The sequence below is a fragment of the Drosophila takahashii genome, chromosome 2L (assembly GCF_030179915.1).
Source record: "Drosophila takahashii strain IR98-3 E-12201 chromosome 2L, DtakHiC1v2, whole genome shotgun sequence".
NCBI lineage: Eukaryota > Metazoa > Arthropoda > Insecta > Diptera > Drosophilidae > Drosophila > Drosophila takahashii.
In genome coordinates, this window is record NC_091678.1 from 16,494,716 (window position 1) to 16,514,906 (window position 20,191).

At 38.1% G+C, this 20,191-nt stretch overlaps 6 protein-coding genes across 17 annotated transcripts in view; 4 read left to right on the forward strand and 2 right to left on the reverse strand.

Moving 5' to 3' along the window:
• Window positions 1-5,290, forward strand: part of LOC108068309 (serine-rich adhesin for platelets) — a 38,410-nt gene extending 33,120 nt beyond the window's left edge. For 6 of the 10 annotated variants that reach the window (XR_011418978.1, XR_011418976.1, XR_011418981.1 and 3 more), the window contains 4 exons: window positions 340-1,013; window positions 1,423-2,092; window positions 2,783-4,046; window positions 4,589-4,680. Coding sequence is in view for 4 of the 10 variants with exons in the window: in XM_070216575.1 (XP_070072676.1) it covers window positions 340-1,013; window positions 1,423-2,092; window positions 2,783-3,603; window positions 4,589-4,597 (2,174 nt within the window). In the remaining 6 variants the exon portion in view is untranslated. Of the gene's footprint in view, window positions 1-339; window positions 1,014-1,422; window positions 2,093-2,782; window positions 4,047-4,588 lie in introns of all 10 variants that reach the window. The other 4 variants (XM_070216576.1, XM_070216583.1, XM_070216581.1 and 1 more) reach the window with 3 other exon arrangements.
• A 255-nt stretch (window positions 5,291-5,545) lies between these two features.
• Window positions 5,546-8,602, forward strand: Tsp29Fa (Tetraspanin 29Fa). 3 transcript variants are annotated; one of them, XM_017157836.3, is made up of 4 exons: window positions 5,546-5,681; window positions 6,732-6,822; window positions 7,414-8,016; window positions 8,368-8,602. In XM_017157836.3, the coding sequence occupies exons 2-4, from the start codon at window positions 6,754-6,756 to the stop codon at window positions 8,440-8,442; spliced, it is 747 nt and encodes a 248-aa protein (XP_017013325.1). In that variant the 5' UTR covers window positions 5,546-5,681; window positions 6,732-6,753; the 3' UTR covers window positions 8,443-8,602. The 3 variants fall into 3 exon arrangements, with proteins under 3 accessions (XP_017013325.1, XP_017013329.1, XP_070072220.1); XM_017157840.3 differs by having other exon boundaries at window positions 5,666-5,681; window positions 6,718-6,822; XM_070216119.1 differs by lacking the exon at window positions 5,546-5,681 and adding an exon at window positions 6,549-6,660.
• Window positions 8,603-9,857: 1,255 nt separating this feature from the next.
• On the forward strand, window positions 9,858-12,814 carry Tsp29Fb (Tetraspanin 29Fb). Its single transcript, XM_017157831.2, has 5 exons — window positions 9,858-9,941; window positions 10,039-10,150; window positions 11,198-11,386; window positions 11,582-11,752; window positions 12,192-12,814. The coding sequence occupies exons 2-5, from the start codon at window positions 10,070-10,072 to the stop codon at window positions 12,672-12,674; spliced, it is 924 nt and encodes a 307-aa protein (XP_017013320.2). The 5' UTR covers window positions 9,858-9,941; window positions 10,039-10,069; the 3' UTR covers window positions 12,675-12,814.
• Window positions 12,815-13,999: 1,185 nt separating this feature from the next.
• Window positions 14,000-15,482, forward strand: LOC108068262 (CD63 antigen-like). Its single transcript, XM_017157724.2, has 4 exons — window positions 14,000-14,068; window positions 14,373-14,570; window positions 14,780-14,944; window positions 15,114-15,482. The coding sequence occupies exons 1-4, from the start codon at window positions 14,000-14,002 to the stop codon at window positions 15,480-15,482; spliced, it is 801 nt and encodes a 266-aa protein (XP_017013213.2).
• An 18-nt stretch (window positions 15,483-15,500) lies between these two features.
• Window positions 15,501-18,256, reverse strand: Argl (Argininosuccinate lyase). Its single transcript, XM_017157815.3, has 3 exons — window positions 17,484-18,256; window positions 16,240-16,640; window positions 15,501-15,843 (listed from the first exon to the last, which is right to left on the reverse strand). The coding sequence occupies exons 1-3, from the start codon at window positions 18,208-18,210 to the stop codon at window positions 15,562-15,564; spliced, it is 1,410 nt and encodes a 469-aa protein (XP_017013304.2). The 5' UTR covers window positions 18,211-18,256; the 3' UTR covers window positions 15,501-15,561.
• Window positions 18,257-18,480: 224 nt separating this feature from the next.
• LOC108068324 (dTTP/UTP pyrophosphatase) lies at window positions 18,481-19,939 on the reverse strand. Its single transcript, XM_017157816.3, has 4 exons — window positions 19,791-19,939; window positions 19,482-19,726; window positions 19,017-19,163; window positions 18,481-18,959 (listed from the first exon to the last, which is right to left on the reverse strand). Exons 1-4 carry the CDS (start codon window positions 19,878-19,880, stop codon window positions 18,812-18,814), a joined length of 630 nt encoding a protein of 209 aa, XP_017013305.2. The 5' UTR covers window positions 19,881-19,939; the 3' UTR covers window positions 18,481-18,811.
• Window positions 19,940-20,191: the final 252 nt, after the last annotated feature.

Here is a 20,191-nt window from a genome sequence, read left to right on the forward strand (position 1 = left end):
GTAACGCCTGCTAGAAAAAAAAATATCACAGAGAAATAGAGGGTTGAGCTAGAGGAGTTCATTTTAGGCAGCTGTTTTATTTTTACTGAACTAAAATATTAGCTACAGAAAAACAAGATTTATAAATGTGCATTTATATTTTTTAGATCGAACTAGAAATTTGTTTTCTCCACTAAGAAACTTTTGTTTTGTTGAAAGAAAATTAAAATGAAATATTATAGATATACATTTATTCTTTAAAGACATTTATCCTATTTCTCCTTAAGATTTGATATTTATTTCTATGACGAAACTTCCTTTATCATTTACTTACTCCGAAATTTTTAACAACCTTTCCAGATCTTCCCAAGTCTAATGTGATGAATATAGCGCTTCATGCTCCCCGAATCGAGAAGCCCAAGGCTACACCCCCGACCCTACGAATTGGCCAACTTATACCCGTTGCCAAGCCAAGGACCCTGTTCATTCAGCCGCAGGTTCAAACGCAGACTGCGGTGGATAATGGCGATGAATCGGGCAGCGAGTCCTTGAAGATTGTCAAGGAAGCACGCGGTGCTCGCAAGCTGCGCGAGCATGAACTCTCCTACTTTGGAGTGCAGCAGAAGCAGCAGCAGCAACAGACGAAAATCTCGACGACCACAACGAATCCCAGAAGGACACTGCCCAGTCGCAGCAAAATGAGCCACAGTGATGAGATGAAGGCCAGCAGCAACACGACGACCACCACCAAGTGGCAACTGCTCAACGATCGACCCGACCTGCTGAGGCACAGCAGTCCCCAGCAGAACGAGAATGGCACGACCAACGACTACGATGATGATGATCTGGACGAGGACGAGGAGCACTGTTACGAGAACATTGCCAACGAGTTGACCACCACTTTCAGGATAAAATCGCCCTCGCACTCCCCGGACCGATCCCGATCGCCGGGAAGCTACGAACGGAAGACCGACCTGCAGAGGGACGCTCAGATCCTAAGCGAAATGACCCGAAACGCTGATCAAACTTTGAAGGTAGGTGACTTGAAAATCACTAGGAGTCTAGGAACCTACTTCTGTCTGAAAAAACTAAATCGGAACTACTTTGTTCTCTAATCACGATCGCTTCATCACGCAAATCAAACTAGAGAGTATTTCGCCTTGATTTCAAGAACATTTCTTCTTCAATATATTAGAGAACGAATTTTCAAGTTGAGAACATTTTAACTTGCCTTTTTTCTTTTCTCAATAAAATATATCCAAAATAGTGTTTTAAAATTTATATTTATTTTTTTTAAGGTCAGATTACTTTAAAGTTTTTTTATTTTATAGAAGTTTTTCTGCGGTAGAAATAAGTTTTCATAGTTTTTAAAAATATGTTGACATTATAAATATAATAAAAGTAAATATCGAACGAGTAATAACATAACCTTAACTCTTACAGGCTCTGTCCGACGAGGCAGCCATCAAGGATCAGCGGCGCAGATCCTGTTCCCTGCAGCGTCGCAGCGCCAAACCATTGGAGACCATTGACGAGAAGGTCAAGGTTTATCCCCCCACGATGGGCGTGGCCCGCGGCACCTTCGCCTCGGAGGCGCGTCGCAACTCCCGGCAGTCGACTCCTTCGCCATCGAGGGCACGCAGCTCCTCGCAGTCCTCCATCGAGTGCTGTCCCCGTGATCGATCCCGCTCTAGTTCGCGGGAGTCGATGACCCACGGCGGTGGATCCTCGGACGACCAGGTGGCCACCAAGCAGCGAGCCGAGCGTCTGCGCATGCGCACCCCCAAGCGAGAGAAATCGCGCCACGAACCCATCGAAGTTCGGATCAATCGGCACAACAGCAGTAAACCGAGGAGCAGTTCAAGTGCCACGGCAGCAGGAGGATCATCTTCACTGGAGTCCAAGCGGAGCTCTCATCACAGTCGCCACAGCCGGGAGGTGGATCACTCTGGCGAAACCAAGACCTCCTCTTCCAGCCGCTTGATCAGATCCTCCCGGTTGGCAGATGAAAGTCGCCCGAGACCGAGCAGCCATCGGGATCGGGAGAAGGAACGCGATCGGGAACGCTCCCGGGGAACCGAGAAGCATCGCGAAGAACTCACACGATCCAGGGGTAAGTTATAACGAAGCTCCTTTACCAACTCTTCCGGAACGGATCCAATCGAGTGATAACTTAATCCGGTTAATCCGAACGTGTCTCTTGCAGAACTTCTTGTTTTGGGCTTGCTCATTATGGGTGCCACCCAGCCGCAGAGGCTGAATAAACGTTTTAGGTTCGCCAAATTAGTTTCAGTTGCGATCAGATCAGTTGGCACCTAAACTACACACTTGAACACAAAAAGTACATCACTCTGATCACATTTTCTTAGGCACACATTAAATTCCTTGATACCCACAGAAAGAATAATAAAGAGAACTAATAAAATCTAAAAAGGTTTAATTAGGCTAAATTCAAACAAATCCCTAACAGTTTATTTTTCGAATTAACACTGCATAGAAAACACAGTTAACAAATAGTTTGAAAAACTAAAATTCAACAAATATGTTTTTAAAAGATATCAGTGGAATTTTAGAATAAAATGCAGAATTTTACACAAAGTAAAGACTACCAGAGACGCACTGAAATTTTAATCATCATTGTTTATTAAAGTTTTATTTAACTGATTTAAAACCTTCAGCATGTTATTTTTAAGGTAACTCAATTCTAAACTAAAGAGTCAAAATCGTTTAACTTTTCTAATTTCTTAAATTGAGCCTTAATTTCGCGATAGAATTTATAATACTCCCCATTTTGCCTCTACAGGTCACTCCAGTCGCTCTAGGCACAGTGAGCACCCGTCGTCGGGAACCCGGGAGAGCAGTCGTCCAAGTAAGACGCGATCGAGCCGCAGTAGTCACGACTCGGCGACGGCACACAAAAAGTCCACAACGACAACCACGAGCACAACAGCCAGTTCGAAATCATCGAAAGCCACAGCGCATAAACCATCATCAGCATCAGCTAGCACCACAGCAACCACAACAACAACAGCACCACCATCATCCACAACGCACCACGAACTGACGTACGTATACGTAACGAATTTAGCCAATTCCAATACCCCAGCAACCAGCGAGGAGTCACCGGAAGGACCGGCAAAAGAGGCCGATTACGCCAGTATTGAAGAGGTGGAGGAGGCAATTATTACTCCCCAACCACCGCCGCGCAGCAAACGCAAGAGATCCCTAATCCCAGTGCCAGTTAATCAGCCCGCCAGCTATGAGTATCGCACCAAGTTGCAGATGATACCGGCCAGCTATTCGAATCAGTCGACCTTGAGGTGTCGCAGTCTGGCCCGCAAGAAGTCCTCCCTGAAGGCCACCCAATCGACCAGCTCGAGCTTTGCCTTTATGCCCTACTTGCCGGCCAAGCGAAACTCGAGTGTTAGCCATGTGTATGACAACTATCTGCTTTATGCCACTAGTGAAGAGCTGGGAAAGTCGGAAAAACTGCGTCCCTATCAAAATAATCTGAGCAATGAGCATGCGCAGCTTTTTGGCGCTTCTGCAACTGCAGCAGGGGCGGTGGCCAGGGAGGGGCGTGGTCGCCTGGGCGGCTGGCCGAAGAGGCTGAAGATGCGGCAAGTTCGCAGCAGTGTGTCCACCCACCAGCCCTTCGGCATCTGCACATGTTCATAGTCAGCGCGGGAATGAAAGCTCTCGAGAAACCAAAAATCAGAATAAATAAATATATATATGTATTGCATATCCTTTTGGCAGCCAGGATCTCGTCACAAAAACCACACACCACACATCCAAAATAATCCCAAATGCACGAAAACGTTTCGATTTCCCACTGCCCGCCGACAGCGAAATGCATTTTCCTAACCAGCCACCCAAAAACCACTGTGTTTTCCCTTACTAATACTAAAACCCCCCCAAAAATAATACTCGAGTGTGAGAGATTTTCGTTTGTTAATTTTGATTATTATTTATTTCGGAGCGCACACACAATCAAAAACTCGGCCAAAGCACACAAGCACAAAAAGAAAAGGGCCTGTCTGGGTTCTGTTTTTACTTCTCACAGCGTAAGCGTTTTTTCCAAATTTCGTTTTCTTTTTTATAACCCCCGTATTGCATGTTGGGTTTTGTGGGGACGTATGAGAAGTGGTTTGGAAATGTAGCATTTAATAAAATCTTTTTATTCCAATAAAAAAACAAACTCCACTAATAAACATTTTAAAATAATTTAACTTTAATTCTCTTTGCATGTTTGACTACTATTAATAAACTGACACCACTTATTTTTCTAACCTCATGCACACTTCGCTCTATCAGTAGAATCAACTCTAAAAACTGACTATGAACATGTTGCTGGAAACCAGAAAAAAAAAACAAATTCAACAGAACTCATCAATGAAATTGGAATTAAACAAAAAACGAAACACAACATCAAACAGCCTTGCTCTATTCTATTTTTCCTTAGCAACTGGAACTACGTAGTTGAAGTAGCAATTTGGAACCACTATCCTAAGAAAATACAAAAAAAAAACCGTAGAAAAATCATTAAAAATTTATAAATCTTCAACATTGAATTGTAAATCTAACAGGGTATTTTCTGTCTCTGCAGACACGGTAAAAGCACACTGAATGGACACCAGCATCATCAGCACCAGCACAGCAGCAGCGGCAAGCATCAAGGATCTGGACATGGTCATCGGGAGCAGCAGCCACATCATGTGCACAGCCTGACCACTTCGTCGATTGCGAATAGCAGACATCAACGCGATCGCCACGGCAAGGATAGGAAATAGGATATATTGGATGGAGCTCCAGCGAGACGGCAACGAACTACTAAAAAATAAAACACCTAATTTAAATGATATATGATATATCTACATTTGTAATACGTACTAACACACCTGAACGACCAACCCGATTTGATGAGACTTTCTTTTGGTAATTTGCGAAATTTTCTGGCATTGTGAAAAAATTTCAAACAAATTACTCGAGGTTGACGGGACCAAAACTAACCCATCTAATAATCTTTCGATATTGCAAAATGTGACTTTGAAAATGTTCCAGTTCCCAGTTCCTGTTCGCATTTCCACACACATTTCCCCATCACGAAAAAAAAACAAGAAATCACTCGCTTTGGCATTGCACTCGAAATTCAAGTATTAAATTATGCCAGCAATTCCCCAAAATGAAACTAAAAACTAAACATATAAAATAACAAATGATACTCATATATATTCTTCGATAGCATTTAGTATACGAAAAGCAAAAGTGAATGAACATAAATATAATACATTTTTCAATTGTAATTTCTGGAAACCAATGACTTTACTTAAATACTTGTATAATGGGAAAAGGGGAATATGTCGAAATATAATATATTATATGAAAGTGAGTAAACAAATCTGTCAGGTAAACAACAATTTATTTTAACAAAAGACAAAATGGAACTGCCAAAAGAGCGTTCTCTTTTCGCAGACCCGTGCTAACTCTGGGAAAAGCTTTTTCGCAGCTTTTCCACCCAGACTTTATTATATATTTTACTTTTTATCACTAAACTCACACAAACCAACGCCGTGATAGGTAGCAAAGCTTATGGCCGCTCGTAATAATAATCCTATGTGAGCGTTCCGGTAAATGGAAGAGCCTCTCAGTTGGTGTCCAACTGCCGTCACGTCAAACTAAAGTTGTCCACTTTCTGTGCCGTGAGTAGAATGAAAAAAAAACTGATTAAGTAAAAGTGTGACTGCATTATGTTCCAATGGGGCCAACGATAAGGAACAAGCTTACATAAATACAGGAATATCTCGCACATACTCCCCATAATTATGTATTCGATCGTGTTAAGTGGTTTACACTTTAGGATCCAATGCAACACCTGGTGTGACACATAAATGAGTCATCGTATCGATAGGCAGAGAAACCCTTGGCATTTCGTTCCACTATCTAATAATCTGATAATAGTCTTCATTATCAAACCTAATAAAGAACAAGCAAAATGTATATGTGTCTTTCATCAAGTTTAACACCCGTCCTGATGACTGTTTATATTTCTCTCGTTAAGAAAATGAGTCACCTAAATTGTTGGCACCTCGTTTAACCTTCTTTAAAATATTTTTAAAATAGTATTCTTTAATATTTAGTTTTACATTTTTTAAATGTTAAATAATAATACAAAACATTGAATATTTTTCCATTAGTGCGGCAATGTAAAAAAGGCACATCTATTTTTACTAATAACAATAGAGAATTGAATAGTTTAATGCTTAACTTAAATTATGGAAAACTGCCGACCAATTTGTTTTCCACTTTATTTTTTCGTATATCCCAAAATACTTTTTTATTTTTGAAAGAAAAACATCAATATTAAATTTGTTTTTGCAATATAATTTATTGCCAACCTTTTTATCTAATTCAAACGTATCTTATCGGTTTCAAAATTTCGTTTATCTTGTCTGAAATGGCGGTCTAGGCAACAAAAAAAATATCAGGTAGTTGACCACATTTGGCTTAAACAAAAGCAATGTGCTCTATCATTTACTGATAAGAAAATAAATATGTATATGTTTTAGTTGATTAGAAGTGAAACCTTCCTTGTTGTCTTGGTTTTGGCTGCAGTACACTTTATTTAACTTTCGGAATCGATTCGCAACGGTTGTGTTAAGTTCTCTGCCAGTCCAAGAAGTTAGTCAAGTTCACTTAGTTAATAAGACTTTAATATTTTATAATAAGCTTTAATAATATTGATTTTACAGAGCCTAAACTAAAATAGACACGATGTCGCTTCTAACGGGCAGCGCCAATGCTGTGAAATACACGCTCTTTGGATTTAACTTGATCTTTTTGGTAAGTAAATTAAATAGTTTTTTGTTTGGATGAGTCACCATTGACAACCCACTGATAAATGGGGCTAAAGATTAGATTACCTAAGCGATGGATGGTCAACGGTTAAAGGGGAATCACATATCCGTTAAAAAAAGTTTAACACTTTTTAAAAATAATAATATTAATAAAGATGTGGTAATAAAAATAAAAACCAAATTATTCCAACATAATTATATTCCCTAAAGTTTTTGACTTATTTATTTACTCTGGTATTTTATTTCAAGCCAACTAAAGCTATTACTAGAAATCTTAAGAAGCTACATTCCGTTTAAAATGCGTAATTTTGATATTTTGGGTCTTATTATGTCCGAAGAATCTTGAAAGCACTATCTTATCTAATTGGCCAACAGCTGTCAACATAGAAAACCAAATAAATGTATTTAGCCTAATGGATAAATAATGTGTACGATTCCTGGAAATATTTATAAATCATAGTAAATAAATAATATATAAATATAATTAATGATTAAGGATAGTTAAAGTACACAAATACTTGTTCAGAGACTTAATGCTAATTTATATTAATATCGATTATTTTTATTTTCCTCCCAGATCACCGGCATTATTCTGATTGCCGTTGGAGCCGGAGTTGGGGCCGTCTACACGGGCTATGAGCTCTTCCTAGCCGGCAAGTTCTTCTCGATCCCCACGTTCCTGATCGTGATTGGATCGTTCATCATCGTGATCTCATTCTTCGGCTGCTGGGGTGCCCTGAAGGAGAACTACTGCTTGGTGCTCAGCTTCTCGATCATGCTGGCCATCATCTTTATCCTTGAGCTGGCTGCCGGTATCAGTGGCTATGTCCTGCGCAACGACGCCTCCAAATTGATTAAAACATCGCTGACTGCCTCGCTGCATGAGTACGGTGGCGACAATCAGAACGCGACGACGCGCCTCTGGGACGATGTGCAGCGGGAATTCGACTGCTGTGGCGTCACCAGCTACTCGGACTGGAACGTGACCTTCGCCAACGACGAGCTGCCCATCTCCTGCTGCACCATTCCCGTAGGCGCTGTGGGCACCTTCAACTGCTGGTCCAACGTGACCAGCGTCGCAGTCCGCCATGTGGACGGCTGCCTCGACGGATTCTCCGGCTACATTTCCGCCCATGCGGTCAGCCTGGGAGCGGCGGGCGTGGTCATTGCCATCCTGCAGGTGAGTTGGGTTGATCTTAAGAAAAGCCCCAAGATTTCCCTCGATTGAATTAAATCTGAGTCCATCAATGATGATTTTTACTCTTGAATTTAAATTTAAAAGAATTTAAATATTTCACAATTGCGAAATTATTTGCAATAGCAATACATTTTTGATTACGTGTACAATACTAAAAAATTGAAAGATGAAGGTCTTTTTAAATTTGATCTGATAATAATAATAATTAATATTTTTATTAAAAAAATTTAATAAAGGTTTTAAGTAAGAACTCAGAATCAAAATAGTTCGATTATCTTGGCTTTATCACCTATTAAATCCGTATTAACCAATTTAATATTCCTTCCTTTCCAGTTCTTCGGCGTCATCTTTGCATGCTATATCGCTCGTGAGATCAAGATTCGTAACGGCATTACTGGCTTTATGTAAGTCCTGAGGAACTCTATTCTGTGAGATGCGGAACAGGAACTAAGGGAGCCAAGCTCAGCTGTTTACTTTTAGGACTCTACTAAATTCTATGGATGTTTTTAGTTCTATATTGACTTTTCCTTCTGCTTATATGAATAAAAATATATAATTCTAAAAAAAAGTTGGAAGAAACATTTGTGTACTTTGTTTCTTTGATTTTGAAAGCTTATCATTGGTTTATATTGGTCGGATTCTAGCAATCCAATCTTATCGAACATGTATGGTATTGAAGCCCATAAAAATGCATTGTTCTGCACCGTCTATTTAGTCGTTATCTTTTAGGAATATGTAGGTAAAAATTCCTAAGAAGATTAAAAGCACAAACAGTTATTGATAAAATATTGCGTATTGAATAGCAATTGAAAGGTGTGATCATTTATACATTGTATTCATATTAAAATAATCTCACTTAAAATTAAAAAAATGATTGAGATCAAATCAGATTTTAAAGGCAGTTAAGAGATTAAAATATACAAAGATTTTTCTCTGGAGATTGCAGATCACGCTGTTAAAAGCGACCAATATCTCTAAAACTGGTGAACATTAATTTGCATTCCTGTTTACTAAGAATAACAGTCGTTATATTCGAAATACCCATATAGACATATTTAAAAAGCCAGTCAAAACAAATACAATTATTATTTTCCACCCAAGTCAGACAAAAAGCTAACACACTTATGAGCAAGCACACCTGTGTTTACCCCCTGAATAATTTAAGCTGTTCGGAAGTGCAGTGCGATTAAAAAATCGATAGACCATAGAAGTTGACTCACTTAAAACTGAATTTAAATCGATAATATACTCGATTGAGCGAATGGCATTGACATGTGAACTTGACCAGCAAAGTATATTCAAATGTAGAGGGAGTGAAGACATATAAGTAGAAAGGTAGTAGCTGTACATGGTAAGTTTAATATTATTGGAAGGACACTGACTGCCTCGAATATTCGATTACTTCGTTCCCGTTATATTGCGAAAACTCGGCTAATGAAAACAAGGCAGTCGTTATCTTATCTGATATTTGTCTAACTGGAAGACTGTGAGCAATTGCTGACTGATAAGCTATCCAGAGAGTATAAGTGCCAGGTGCACAGCAAAAAAATATTAACAAAATGACCAAAAACGTTAAAATAACTGAAATTATTAAAGTTGGAAAAAACATGTTTTGATTATAATTTTAATTAATTAAATATGATCTAATCCCTAATGATAGCATTAAATAATATCTAAGCTAAGTATTTTCCTTGTAAAAGCGAAGAAAAAACTACATTTTCAAGAACATCGACTTAAATTTTTCGGAAATTTCTCTCAGTGAAGGAATGAGAGTGGGAGGGAGTGGGTGGCAAGGCCGGACGGCCCCTTTTCAGAGCGTGGGAGAGAGACCGACGGCTCGCAATTGAGTTCGTCGATTGCGTTTACCGTTTTGCCACTCAGTTCACGTGTGACTAGCAAAAGTTTAAGTACGTTCACTGAAAAGTCGGTTGGCGAGCGATATACCTCATATACTATAGCCATATATCGGAATCGGCCTGTTATTAACACTTTTACAAATTGCAGCTGACATCCGAGCGAGAATTCGAATAGCAGAATGGCGAACCGGGACTTACAGCTGAATTCGGGCATGAAGTGCGCCAAATACATGCTCATCATCGTGAGCTTTATGTTTGCGGTGAGTCGATCCTGGATGTTAATCCTTGAATAATGAATTCCGTGAATCACAATTCCGCCATCTTGATTTATTTTCCATTTTCTGCGTGTTCTTTTTTTATCATATAAAACACCCATTCTTATCAGCCTTAGAGGAATATTAGAGTGTGGGTGTAGTATTTTTTTTTTTGTGAATCATTTTGCGCCTACGTAAGTCGCTGATAAAAACAAAACAAGAGCAAACAGGGAAATCAGAGAGCAAGAGAAACGGGTCAAGAACAAGCTAAAATGTTCTCTTAACGACTGTTCTCTGTTAGCTTTTGAAAACAAATATTAGCAATATTAAAAACCATTTGGAGTATTGGTAACAATAGATAGAATCTTTCAATGTTATAAATAAATACCGTTCTTATATTATAGATTTGTAAAATATTCTTCTAAGCTTTAACGGTATTACAAACAGTAATTCTTAACCCATATTTCACCATTCTTTCAACTGCTCAGTTGCCTTTAAACTGTATAACAATTACTCACTTCGATAAGATAACAAGACAAAAATACTTTATAATGTGTTGGTGAAACAATATAGGTATAACTGCGTATGTATTTCCGGGCCAGGTAGTAACATGTTCTCTCAACATGGAATACAGGTAATTTTAAAGTTGTTTATCAACAATTATCAAATATTTACTTATTTGTTTTCAAACAAACAAATATTTGTAAGCTTGCAAAAGTGCAGTTAAACCAAAAATGCTTTAAAACCTATCAAACTATATTAATATGATAAGGGGAAATTTCAAGACCTCAATGTTATACAGTATTAAGTAATAATAGTAAAATACTGTTTTAGTAGACTTGAAAAAAGTATCAGCAGTTTTCTCAATGCTAGATCATCCGGAATGGGTTATTAGCTGACCGACATAATAATAGATGCAATACCCGTCTGAATGCCTTCCCTCATCACAAATCAACTGCGTTTCATGTGCTCACAAAGTCACACTGAAAATCTCGCCTCAAATGAGATTTGACATGCAATTCGTTACAAAATATTATTCCCTTTCCTCCGCAGCTGACCGCCATCCTTCTGATAATGGTGGGAACTACGATCCAGGCGATTTTCGGGGATTTCAGCCTGTTCATCGATGGACACTTCTCGTCGCCTCCGGCGCTCCTCATCGCCATTGGATTCATTCTGATCGCAGTGGCCACTCTGGGAGCTTATGGAGCCGTCAAGGAGAGTGTGATGCTCATTAATCTGGTGAGTTAATTATCTTAAAATAGGGTGCTTATTTTAGGAAGAGTCAATATAATTTTCCCATTCATTTTGTTTATTAATACAATTAGAATTGACATTAGCCGTAGTCAAATTTTCAGCCTTTCTCATTGAAAATCGAATTTTACACTTTTTTACTTTTCTGTGCAAATATAGACTAATTGTCTTACCCCTTTGCAGTACGGAGTTTGCCTGTTCCTGGTGTTCATCCTCGAGGTTTCTGCAGCCATCGCCGCCTTTGTGATGCAATCCCAAGTGAGGGGCATGCTGATCCGAACAATGCACCAGGCCCTAACCGAATACGACAGCGATCCCTATGTGGCAGCTGGAGTGGACTTCATGCAATCTGGGGTAAGTTTGAACCAAAAAAAAGTTTGGCTTTTTAAATGAATTTGAATTTAATAGTATTAAAAAGAATAATATACAAAATACTATTAATGAAAAAATCAAACTGAGCTTATGAATAATCGAATTTTGTGTTGAAGGGCTGGTCTTGCAACAAGACTCTTGTTATCATGATTTATTTTTAATTTTCTTTAAAAAGCTGTCAAAATTAAAATCAGATTATCAGGAAAGAAACAGTGTAATATTGTACAAGATTTTGGATATTTAACTTTCAAAAATATTTCAATTTTGCCTAATTTAAATTGTAATTTAGATTTATAAAAATTTTTTTATTTATTTTATATATTTATTATAAAATTATTAAATGAATTACTTTTATATAGACCATCTTAATATAAATTGTGATTATGAAAAAAATTTATTTACTGTGTTTCTTTGCTTACAGCTTGAGTGCTGCGGTGTGGATGAGCCAGAGGACTGGAAGGACTGCTACGGTCCCAACAAGAACGCGACCCTTGGATCGGACGACGTGGTGGTGCCCAACTCCTGCTGCGGCCGCCTGGCCCAGGATGTGAGTGACGGCCAGGTGACCTGTCTGGAGACCTTCGACTACGGCTGCTTCCGAAAGATGAACTTCATCGTGTCGCAGAGCGCAATGTTGATCGCCACTGGAGCCACCACGGTGGCCTTTGTCCAGCTGCTGGGCGTCCTGTGCGCCTTCATGTTGGCCAAGACTCTCCGCCGGAACAAGTCCATCCGCGAGGCACGCCGCTGGCAGCTGCAGCAGAGCCTGGGCGTCCTCATCTCCGGAGGAAAGATGGCTCCGCCAATGAACTCGGCGGTCACCGGCTACCAGCAGCTGGACAACGGCGAGCAGGGCACCCACGAACCCTACACCTACACGCCCCAGAGCCCCAGCGTTAACTAGGCCTCGATAGCCATTGAAGCCCTATTTATACCATATAGCATTCCCAAAGAGATCCGCTTGTAAATGTAACTTTATAATTTGTTAACTAAAAAATATAGAAAAACGAAATAAACGCAGTGGTTCTAGGACTACTTGCTGAATTTATCGACGAAAATTATTGGGAATGGTTATATTTTTAAAACAATCAACTTTATGCCCAAGTTCTTGATTCTGGTCGCATTTTCGCAACTGTTAAAGAACTCAGAAGCTCAGCAATTAAATTTAAATCTTAGTTTTCTTAAATTCAATTATTTTAATTGTTCTTAAATTCCAAATACGCAGCTATTACAACTTAATTGACTTTAAAATTTTACTAGTCCTTATCACTGTTATTTATAGGGTTTTAATGAGAAAGCTTAATTCAAAGAAAGCTGATACGGCAGCTTGGAATACCAGTTTTAGTAAGGCTACATATGTATTTAGAAATAATTAGCTTCTGAACATAAATATTAATTTTTGAGTATATTGTAGTTGTAGTTGATTGGGAAACAAAATTCTAATTTATGACATGTGACTTTTTCGGAGACAAACTATATTATTTACATTTTTAAGATATTAAAATACATTAACCAAAAAACTATTGAAATACCCACTGAACTACTTATTTCCCCAGTACAATTAAAATTTTACAAATAAACCTAATCCAACTGTTTAAAAATTCAGAACATTATGATTTTAATGGGAAAGCTTAGTACTCAGAAACTTTCTATTTTTATTAGAAAGCTTATACGGCAGCTAGGAACACCAATTAAATGAGAGCAGAGCCAAAAAACAGTACATTTTATAGTCCAATATTTCGAATGTCACAGGTGCACAAAAAAAAAATCTTCACATATTTTTTAATATTTGTCAATTAATTGAAATGATATTTGTATTGTTGAACTACAATGGTAAGAATATTCTTTATTTTAATCTTTAATCTTTCTGAATTATGGGAAAAATCATTTGAAAATCACTTTGGTATTTTTTTTAAGAAATATATATTGTGACAATAATGCTGATTCTGGCAAGATTCAAGTCTCCCACTTTTTCTTCAGGTGTAAAATTAGCTAGCTTAGAGCTTCTCGATTAAGTTTAACGTTTCAGTCCACGCGAGACCAGCAAAAGAAAAAGTATGTTCACTTCTCGATTACAATATGTTAGACCAAATAATCTTCTTAATTTTTCTTAAACATAATAAATTAATTTAAATTTGATTGAGAAAATAGTTTGCAATAATACACAAGAAATTAATCTTATATATATATTTTTTTTATATATTTTCATTACTGCCAACAGAAATTATTATGGCTAATCTGGATTCGAAAATAGATTTCATCAAATACAGCCTCGTCGTTGTAAGCACAATTTGTAAGGTGAGTCTTTCATAAATTAACTCCAGCAATTGTAGTTCACAACGATCACATTTCCTTATTAGATGTTCGAAAAAAATACAAATTAGTCCATCCTTGAAAACATAACACTCAAACAATTTTCTTATTTTGTTATTATTTTAAGTTATTTTTCTTTTCCTGTTTTGAATTCAGTGAAGTTCCTTAAATAATTTTGTAGCCGACATCCCAGATTCTCTTTTATAAACTATTCCAAATAAATGTAGATTTATACATAGAATACAAAATTATTAATGACGATTTTAACCATGTTTCTTCATTTCCAAAGCTAACGGGAATCTGCCTGATAGGACTGGGAACTTATGACCTTGCGGCCTATAGCGATTTTAGACAACTCTATTTGGTCATCGATGGACACTTTTCAACGCCGTCAGTGCTGCTCATCGCCAGTGGACTTTTTATCATCGCAGTGGCTACTTTAGGATTTTATGGAGCCTACAAGGAGAGTGTAATGCTCATTAATCTGGTGAGTGCTATAGGTACATTATGAATTACATTTTTGAGTACCTAAACCAAAAAGAGAATAAAAAAATAATTAAATATTTAATATTATTAAAACTTAAGAATAAAAAAATGTCATACGTTTTTTGTTTTAAACCCTTCGATAAAAAGACCTAAAATTGTCTTCATCTTTTTGATAATGCGAATATTAAATAATCAGTTTCCTTTTTTCAGTATGGAGTTTGCCTGTTTCTGGTGTTGATTCTAGAGGTTTCGATCGTCATAACGACATTTGTGTCGTATTCGGCGGAGACAACAATTGAAACAATGAATGGAGCATTCAAAAGTTACAGCACAGATCGCAATGTGGCAAATCAAATAAATGATATGCAATCAAGGGTAAGTTTGATCTAATTTGAATTCTAAATAAATGGTTATCAGATTTGTAATTAATATTTTTATAAACTTCATATTCCTATTCAACTAAACTAAAATCAAAATTTTAGTTTAAACCACTTTTTCACAAAGTCAAATAGTTCTTATATTTTTTTTAACTTATCTTTTTTAGCTTTCATGCTGCGGAGTACATAATACCACGAATTGGATGGAGCACTTAGGAGATAATACAACGTATACTTTTGACCAAGGTGCCATAAGGGTACCTAATTCCTGCTGCAATTCCGAAGAAAGCAAGCATGCAAGAAACTCCACCCATTTCGTGTGCAAAACAGCCTTCGAACAAGGCTGCTTTCATAAGATAAACGACAAGGTCTGGACGACTTCTATTCGGATTGCTATAGGACTCAGTATAGTGGCCTTTTTCCAGGTTTTGGGCATGATATGCGCCTTCTATTTGGCCAAGTTGCTTCGCTGGAGCAAGTCATTGCTCGCAGTTTCTCGCTGGAACTTATTCAATGAATTTAATACTAACGAGTAATAAGATATAGGGGTTACGTTGAATGTTAAAGCAGTTTTTTAATTTGTTAAACAACGTAAAATGAAATAAACTTGGGATCCTAAGACTGTTTGCGCAATTCCTTGGCGAACTTATTGAGCAATCGCAACTGTTCCACAATGCTACTACTGGCGGTTCCCCCGATCGCATTGTACTGCTGCACATTGTTGGAGTAATCGGCCACACCAACGATATCGGATCCAAATAAAGGGCTAAAGGCCTGCAGTTCGCCCAGGGGCAAATCAGTAATCTCCACACCTCTTTTTTCAGCCTCCGAAACCACGCGACCGATAATGTGATGTGCTTTACGGAAGGGAATGCCCTTCTTGACCAGATAGTAGGCCTGAAAGAAAAAAGGGAAAGTATTTGTAATTCATAACTTTAATTCAATTTTTCTGATCAGCTAATTAACACATTTAGTTTGTGAAAAATAAACAATAATCTTTATAATTTTCTACATTTTTTTTTAAATTTTTGCAAAGCGAAGAACTACAAAATTGAAATTACTTACTAGAACAAATAAAAAACCAAGATTAAATAAATATTATAAGTTTACACATTTTTAAATAAAATCAAATTTAAAACTTGAAATAATAAAGCAAATTTAAATTTACTTCTGGATGATTAAAACTATTAAAATTTTATAATTAAAAGTTAAATGTTCTTTAAATGTTATTTATACATTTTTCTACTTTTTCTAAAATATGAATATAAATTAATAATATTAATAATAACATACCCAGTCAGTGGCCAACATATCCGTGCTAAGGGCCGCCTCCATCGATTCCTGTTTCACTTCCATCGTCTGCAAAACTCCATTGGTCACTTCCAGCACCTGTTGCAGCTTGTCGAAGGATTGGAAGCCGTACTCCTTGTCAAATTGCAAATCCTTGTTGTAGGTGGAGGGTGTGCCCTTGATGGTCATCATAATACCCGTCAGATTGGAGGTGATCACTCCGGCCATCCCGCGAATCAGCTCCAAACTGTCCGGGTTCCTTTTCTGGGGCATCAGGCTGCTGCCACTGGAAAAGGCATCGGCCAGTCGGATGAAATCGAACTCCTTGGTGCTGTAGATGATCAAATCCTCGGCCAGGCGAGACAGATGCAGGCTCACCATGGAGCAACAATAGATGAAGTCAACTGAAAGAGTGAATTTCCGTTTAGGTAAAAGTTCTAGTAAGCTTAGGTCCGTTTTCTCGTCCGTTTGTTAAATTTAAAGTAGGATTAAAACTATGATTTTCCATACGATTTCAAGGTTTTAACCCTACTTTAAATTTAACAAACGGACGAGAAAACGGCCCTAAGTTGCTGAAAACAATGAATATTTTTTTAATTAACTAAAAATTTGTCGAAATTTTTGATGAAATTATCTAAAATATTATACACATTATAGCTTACAATATTTATATTGCCTAATCTTATAATATAAGGGATGAACATTTAAACTGCGAAGTTATGGTTGATTAAATTGGGGGACTTTGGAGTTCAGAAAAGGTGCTTTTTTGAACAGTAAAATCATTCCTAAGGACCTAATATTAGTTGATTTATTTTTCATTTCCTGGATTTATTTTAAAAAGTAGTAGGAACCTACTAAAAATCTTTTCTTTAAAAATAATGTTTAGTTTGCCATATAAACAAAGTAAATAGACCAGTCTTTAAACAATCTACAATAAATGCGTGATTACATTTTTAAAAAGAAGAATAAAATTTTTTACATTGACCGCAGACAATATCTTTAGATTATATTTAAAATAAATTTTTTGATCAGATCGGAATTGTGGGAAATAAATCGAGAAAAGCTGAAAAAACCAAATTTTTGTTTTAAATTTGAAGCAATTGAATTTATTAGCCCTCCTTATCAGCGTCTCGCCTGAAAAATAAAATGACTGGCAGTGCGCGATAAGAAATCAATCGAGCCCAAATTGCAGTATCAACGACTTTGAAATGACTTAAGTGGGCGTTCCTCCGACAGAATTTACTCACCCACAAAATCGCGGTCTCCCACGGCGTGCATGCTGTTGGCCGTGACGCCAGAGAATCCCAGCCTTTCGGCCAGCCACAAGCGATCGATGCCGAGGGGATTCCCGGCCAGGGCGCCACTTCCCAGGGGCAGAATATTAGAACGATCCCTCAGCTCCACCAGCCGCTGAGCATCCTCCTTCAAGGCGAAGGCGTGGGAGAGCAGCCAGTGCGAGAACTGGACGGCCTGGGCCCTCTGTAGATGCGTGTATCCTGGCATAAGGACGCCCAGGTGGAGTTCCGCCTGCCGGGTGGCTGCTTCGATGACTCCACTCAGACGCCCCAACGTCTCACGGATGGCCTTGCGAAGCCAGAGCTTCATGTCGGTGACCACCTGGTCGTTCCTGCTCCGCCCCGTGTGAAGTCGCTGGCCCAGTTCGCCGGTGATCTCCACCAGCAGTCGTTCGTTGACCGTGTGGACATCCTCGTCGCCGGGCAGGAACTTCACCGTTCCCTCGATCCAATCGAATCGCAACAGCTCCAGATTCTTCACCAGCTTATCGGCCTCGGCTTCGTTCAGGTGTCCCGCTCTGTGGAGCGCCTCTGCATACGCTTTGCTGGCATCCAGATCATCCGCATACAAGCGGGAATCGTAGGGCAGACTATTGTTGAGCGACTGGAGTGCTTCGTGGGGCTTCTCGCTGAAGCGTCCACCCCACAACTTATAGCAGCTCTCGGTGATCTGGGACATGATGGAACCGATTGGCTTTAAAGTTGGATGACTACTAGCCCAGCTCACGAATACAATACACAATTGTGTCGTATAGCAGTGTTATCTTTGAAAATAATATGTGGCTCAGTTTTTATATGATTAGGGCACGTCATAAGCGAGAATCTCTCTGTAAGAACAGTGGTTTAAATTATAATTATGGTAAAAATAATTAAAAGAACCCAAGAATAAAGGTAGGGATTGAATTATAAAATAGAGAAATAAAGGAATGCATGAAATATGTTTTAGATCTTCGCCAACACATATTATTTAAAGAATTTAACAATTTAAAGTGAAAGTTCACAAAGTCAAAGTTACATTATAACAAAAATTTCTCAATTATGTATAAAAAATCCACAGCAATTGACCACTGTGCCTTGCTCTCTCCTAAGCAATTTGATTTTCAGCTCGCTGTTATATGATTTTTATTTTTAATTGACTTGGGCTAAAAAAAAAACAAATAGGAGATATAGCCGCTTATCAGCCAAGATTAAAATCACCAGAGCGTGTGTAGCCTCTGACGCTTGTTGCCGCATAAACCCCATACAGTTAGGTTGAGAAAGAAGCGTCGTTGACACCTCGTTTATGAGGAGAGATCCTCCAGAAAGAGCTTGTTTAGTTCGCAGCACAGCCGGTGAAGGGGTAGTCCCATCACACAGTAAAAATCGCCATCGATCCGGTGAATGAGAGCACCTCCAGGTCCTTGGACGCCATAAGCACCGGCTTTATCTCTGTGGTGGAATAATTTAAATTAACCAATGGAATTATCTAGTATTTAAGTAGCTTACAGGGGATCTCCGGAATCTACATAGCTTTGAATTTGTTCTGGCAGCAGGTCACCAAAGTATACGTCCGCTGTATCCGTAAATTTGCGAATTCCGTAGGCATGTTTAAGGATAACGCCGCTAAAAACGCGATTAGAGGTTCCAGATAAACTGAAAGAAAATATAAAGTTTGGTGGAGGTATAAAAAGGAAATCTAATAAAGGGATAACATTGTGATAGTTATATAATATTTATGAAATAACTATAATAACTATAATTACTATTATAATAACTATATAACTACATATAAAGAACCTAACTTAGTTGTAGATAGGACTGTTTTTCGACCTTATGTTTAACTAAAAGTTAATTTTTGGGCCAGAAAACGTATAAAAATTTAGAGTTTTCAGTTTGAGAATGAAAAATTGTACTAATTTAGCTATATATAAAAAAGATATAAAGTTTAATTTAAAAGGAAATACTTATTACTTGGTAAGCATGCGAACTGCATCCGCGGAGTCCTTGGGCTTTCCGTAAATCTCCTTCCCCAAGGTCACCATCGTATCTGCAGCAATCACAATCAAGTTCTTAGAGTCCCCAGAGGAACTCAGTCTCGAGAATACTTCCTCCGCTTTCCCCAGAGCCGTGGCCTCTATGTAATCAGAGAACTCCTTGAAGTCCTTTACGTCTAAATCCTCCTCAAAAGTGGAAGGACACAATTCCGCATTGAGACCCTAAAAATAAAAGTTTTTATACTGTCCAAACTTTTAAAGGTTTTTGATTTCCATTGTAACTCACCAACATTTTGACCAGTTCCTGCCGCCGTGGCGATCCACTGGCCAAAACAATGCGATAATTCCCCAGTAAATGCTTAATTGGCGCCAACATTATAACTAAATTTTCAATTTTATTTATAAACAAAAACCATGTGTAATAAAGATGGAAAATAAACGATAGCAAGCGATAGCACAGAAATCGAAGAGCCGAGACGCAATCCCATGTAACTGAAAAGCAAAGACACATACCGATAGCTCTACCGACTATTTCGTGGGTGGGTCTAAAATATCGATCAATTTTAGTACATTTTTAATTTTGGCGGTTAAACTTTAAATGATAAAATAAAATTTAAGATCTCGTCTAAATTCAATATTTACCGACATCAAATCATTTTATAACCGGTTAAATATCAAAACAGAATC